Source organism: Hevea brasiliensis, chromosome 13 (genome assembly GCF_030052815.1).
Source record: "Hevea brasiliensis isolate MT/VB/25A 57/8 chromosome 13, ASM3005281v1, whole genome shotgun sequence".
NCBI lineage: Eukaryota > Viridiplantae > Streptophyta > Magnoliopsida > Malpighiales > Euphorbiaceae > Hevea > Hevea brasiliensis.
In genome coordinates this window covers 66,631,531-66,636,826 of record NC_079505.1, presented here as the reverse complement: position 1 = coordinate 66,636,826, position 5,296 = coordinate 66,631,531, and the positions used below count along the sequence as shown (strand labels likewise).

Genomic DNA, 5,296 nt, shown 5'->3' with positions numbered 1-5,296 from the left:
GAAGGTCTTTTGTTTTGTCCATGAATGGCTCTTGTGTCTTCTTCTGCCTGAAAGAAGCAGGACACTGCAATTCAGATTTAACATTAATGGTGCCCTGCTGCTTCTGCTTGACTTGATAATCCACCATTGAAGTGAACATGCTTCCTTCTTTTTCCTAGCCTTAGAGACGTTAATTTTAATTATTAGATCTTTGTATTAGGACCTCGAAAGAAGCATTTCACTGCCAAGGTTTATTTTCTTTTACACATTTCTATAATATGGACTCTACCTTTACTGTCCTTCTTGGACACAAAAGGGCTTAGCTAATCATGTTCATAAATTAGTAAAAAGAGATTTACATTAATGATAAACTCATGCTTTGCATGAACGGTGATCTTTCTAAAAATATAATTATGGCAAACAAATGTGGATATGCATGTTTCAGACTATAACGTGGGAACAGAAAGGACAGATTGTGCAGATTTTGGACTGATTTACTCGACATTTAACTTTGCTTCTTGGAGATTAATGTTTCTTTGATTTCAAAGTGATTTAGACCATTAGTCTGTAAATGGTTTGATATGGCATATCCAAAGATATACAAAAATTACTACAATTTGCTGTGACATTATTGATGCTTTCAAACGGTCCAAAAACTAGCTTACACAAGTAGCTAAATCATGATAATTAGCTAGTAATTAATTGTATGCCTCTCTTAATTCTAATATTCTTGCATCTAAAATAATGATTCACTTTACTCGTAATCTGCAGATATGCTCAAAATCATCCAACCAGAATAGGATAATATAATAGAAACTTTATCTTCAAAATAAAATAATGTAGATATGGATGATTAGGTTCATGTCCCATGTCTTAAATAATGTTTTCAAATTAGACACTGCTCTAACGTATTGGGTTTTCTTTCTTTTTCTCTGCAGTGAAAAGCAAAGAAAAGATGCCTCAAGTTGGTAAAAGCTATAATCTCTAGTGGCAAACACCATCCAAATAAACAATGACCCTTAAGGGTCCATTGTTGCCTTCAAAAGCAACCTAATAATATTCTCTCAAATATCAACTAATCACCATGCGTCATTCCCTCTCTTCCTTTTATACAATCTTTCTCTAGTCCCCATGCACCTCTCATCCAACAAAATTACAGACCTGAGACCCCCATTGTAAAAAACTGACACATTTTTCTTTTATTTCCAGGGGTGGTGTCCATAGTTATCTTCCTTCCTTCTCTGCTGCGAGTTCCAATGGAGAGATTCCATTTCTTGTACTTGAAGGTTTTCTTGGCCTTGATATTCACTGCAGTGGTTTTTGCAACTGATCCTTACTCTGAGGCGCTTTTGAGCTTAAAATCTGAACTCACTAATGATAGTAACAGTTTGGCTGACTGGTTACTGCCTTCTGGAGGGAACCCATCAGAGAAAATTCACGCCTGTTCTTGGTCTGGTGTCAAGTGCAACACGAATTCCACAGTTGTTATTGGTCTGGACCTTTCTGCCAAGAATCTTGGTGGTGCATTGCCGGGGAAGCATTTTGGTGTCTTTACTGAGCTTGTTGATCTCAACGTTAGTTACAATTCATTCTCTGGGAATCTTCCTGTGGAAATCTTTGACCTGACCAATCTGAGAAGCTTAGATTTCAGCAGAAACAATTTTTCTGGCCAATTTCCAGGTGGAATCTCCGGTCTTCAAAACCTTGCTGTGCTTGATGCTTTTAGTAACAGCTTTTCAGGGCCATTGCCAGTTGAAGTTTCCCAGCTTGACAATCTAAAGATTCTCAATCTAGCTGGAAGTTATTTTGAGGGACCAATTCCACCAGAGTATGGTTCTTTCAAGAGCCTTGAGTTTATTCACTTGGCAGGTAATTTCCTCAGTGGTAAAATACCAACAGAAATGGGCAGACTCCAGACAGTGACCCACATGGAAATTGGCTACAATTCCTATCAAGGAGGTATCCCCTGGCAATTGGGCAACATGAGTGAGCTTCAATATCTTGATATAGCTGATGCAAATCTCTACGGCTCAATACCAGAGCATCTCTCCAACCTCACCAAGCTCCAGTCGGTATTCCTTTTCAAAAACCACCTCACCGGATTGGTCCCATGGGAGTTTAGCAAAATTGTGCCGCTTAGTAGCTTAGATCTTTCCGATAATCAACTTTCTGGGCCAATACCAGAGAGTTTTGGAGAGTTAAAGAATCTTAGGCTGCTAAGTCTCATGTACAATGAAATGAATGGCACTGTACCTCAAGGCATCGCACAGCTTCCATCACTGGACACTCTCCTAATATGGAATAATTTATTCTCTGGGTCTCTTCCACAGGACTTGGGCAAGAACTCAAAGCTCAGATGGGTGGATGTTTCCACCAACAATTTGGTGGGCAGCATTCCACCAGATATTTGTGCAGGAGGTGTACTATTCAAGTTGATCCTGTTTTCCAATAATTTTACTGGCAGTCTTTCACCTTCCATTTCCAATTGTTCTTCGCTTGTGCGTCTTCGAATTGAAGACAATTCCTTCTCAGGTGAGATACCACTGAAATTCAGCCATCTTCGCGACATCACATATGTGGACTTCTCCAGGAACAGGTTTACTGGCGGTATTCCCAAAGATATCTTTCAAGCTTCAAAGCTTGAATACTTCAATATCTCCAATAATCCAGGTTTTGGAGGTATCATCCCAGCACAAACATGGTCTTTGCCACTTCTCCAAAACTTCTCAGCATCAGCTTGTAATCTCTCAGGCAACTTTCCCCCCTTCCATTCTTGCAAGTCTGTTATTGTTATTGAGTTGTACAAGAACAACCTAGCAGGGAATATCCCAGTAAGTATTTCTCATTGCCAGGCTCTTAGGAAGATGGATTTAGCTAATAATAAGTTTACAGGCAACATGCCTGAGGAGCTTGCGAATCTTCCAGATTTAACTTTCATAGACTTATCACACAATAACTTTAGTGGTCCAATCCCACGAAAGTTTGGTGACTCTTCAAGCCTAGTACTTTTCAATGTGTCATTTAACGATATCTCTGGATCCATTCCCCCCAGCAAAGCGTTTAGATTGATGGGTCGCAGTGCATTTGTCGGAAATCAAAAGCTTTGTGGAGAACCCCTGCGGCCATGTCATGATTCAATGGCAATACTCGGCAGCAAAGGCAAAAGGAAGCTTACATGGGTTCTTCTACTGTGTGCAGGGGTGGTCATGTTCATTGTAGCATCAGCTTTTGGGATCTTCTATATTCGAAAGGGAAGTAAAGGCCGATGGAAAATGGTCTCCTTCAGTGGACTCCCTCAATTCACTGCAAATGATGTTTTGAGGAGCTTTAGTTCCACAGAGTCAATGGATGCTGCGCCTCCTCTATCAGCTTCTGTTTGCAAAGCAGTTCTGCCTACGGGAATAACAGTTTCAGTGAAAAAGATTGAATTTGAAGCAAAGAGAATGAAGATTGTGACAGAATTTGTAACTCGAATGGGAAATGCAAGGCACAAAAATTTGAATAGATTACTGGGATTTTGTTACAACAAACAACTAGCTTATCTCTTGTATGACTACTTGCCTAATGGAAATTTAGCTGAGAAAATTAACGTGAAAAGGGATTGGGCAGCCAAGTACAAACTTGTGATTGGCATTGCAAGGGGACTTTGCTTCCTTCACCATGACTGTTATCCGCCAATGCCCCATGGAGATTTGAGGTTGAGTAATATACTGTTCGACGAAAATATGGAACCCCATTTGGCTGAATTTGGGATTAAGTGCCTTGCAGAAATGACTAAAGCCTCATCTCCAGCATCAATTTCCATGAGAGAAACAGGTATTCCTTGCTACAACTGTCCTGTATCTATAGCATATATTACTTATCAAAAGAAAATCTGTAGCATATACACGTACAGGATTTTTTCTGATATGAATTCCTTTGTTGAATCAACTTATATTCACATGTCAACCTTGCATTAAAAAGTTCTAGGTTCGTTAAAGTTGTAAGAATGTCTGGAAACCAAAACGAATTAGCAAAGGACAGAACTTTCTCTGATAAAAAAAAAAAGGACAGAACTTTCTGTGCAAATTACTAAAAGTCCAACCAAGAAAGTCAATATTCTCATTTTAATATATTTTAGGCAGTACTTTAACATTTGTCTTGTATTTTTCTAACAGGTGAATTCAATTCCACCATAAAAGAGGAGCTTTACATGGATATATACAATTTTGGAGAGATTATTATGGTGATCTTGACTAGTGGTAGGCTGATAAATGCTGGAGGAAGCATACAGAGCAAGCCTAAGGAGGTACTTTTAAGAGAAATTTATGATGAAAATGAAGCTGGTTCTTCTGAATCAACAAGAGAGGAGATCAAAATGGCTCTTGAAGTTGCTTTGCTCTGTACAAGAAGCAGGCCAGCTGATAGGCCATCTATGGAAGATGCACTAAAGCTTCTATCAGGGTTCAAGTCACAGAGAAAATAACAGAACTGATGAAGCCATATAGTAATACTGTCAATTTCACATTATCAGATTAATGGATATTATAGATATAACGAGTAGCTAGCTGATATGAGTGTGATTCTGTTTGATATGGATCATAGTCTGTTTGTTGGGAGATTATTTAGTGCACATGCACCCTCACTCACGTTCATGTGGGGTTCGCTTTACTTAAATTAAGGAAGACTCACATTTTTGTGAGTAAGGGAGCATTACACCCAGTGTATACAATTGCCTTATTTGTGTAGTGATTACCAAATATGTTTTCCTATAATATAGTGGCCTATAAGCTTGTGTACTTTTAGTTCATCATATACAAAATTAATTAATTAATTAATTAGTATATTTCTCTTGTAATCATTTTTTTTATATAATATCCAACTCGAGACTTTACAATTCTGAAGGCGACTTTAGTACCATCAAGCAGAAGTTAATTGGTTTCTACCCAGTCTTTTCAGTTGCATTGTTTGGTGCAAGATTACAGGCATTACAAAGTGAATTTTTTATTTGAGTAACAAAATAGCTTAAAATTTTTTCAAATTATGCAGCTAATATTTGGAGATAATAAAGGTGCTGATCAATTTCCATGTTACATAGCATACATCTTGTCGCATGGTATTTTGCGGTCGCCTAGACGAACACTCACCGAAGTGTGAAAGAGTGAGGAGTCGCCACTTTAATTTTGAGGAAAATTAAAGAAAACCATTTATGAAAATAAATTTAAATGAAACCACTTTGAAAACAGAAATTCTAGGTTCGGGGTCCATATACGGGCGGGGAAGGTGTTAGGCACCCCGCCTCGTCCCTCAAATGAGGGTAAACGGATTTAATTTAATG

The 5,296-nt window shown here is 38.4% G+C and overlaps 1 protein-coding gene across 1 annotated transcript; it reads left to right on the top strand.

Annotated features, from left to right (window-relative positions):
- The first annotated feature begins 935 nt into the window (after positions 1-935).
- On the top strand, positions 936-4,757 carry LOC110669002 (leucine-rich repeat receptor-like protein kinase TDR). Its single transcript, XM_021830442.2, has 2 exons — positions 936-3,795; positions 4,137-4,757. The coding sequence occupies exons 1-2, from the start codon at positions 1,236-1,238 to the stop codon at positions 4,442-4,444; spliced, it is 2,868 nt and encodes a 955-aa protein (XP_021686134.2). The 5' UTR covers positions 936-1,235; the 3' UTR covers positions 4,445-4,757.
- The last annotated feature ends 539 nt before the right edge of the window (positions 4,758-5,296 follow it).

Bases quoted from the DNA above. Each gene is read 5' to 3' on its own strand.
- LOC110669002 (XM_021830442.2), top strand. From the start codon at position 1,236: ATGGAGAGATTCCATTTCTTGTACTTGAAGGTTTTCTTGGCCTTGATA. The intron at 3,796-4,136 runs GTATTCCTTGCT...TTTTTCTAACAG, and splicing joins AATTTCCATGAGAGAAACAG to GTGAATTCAATTCCACCATA.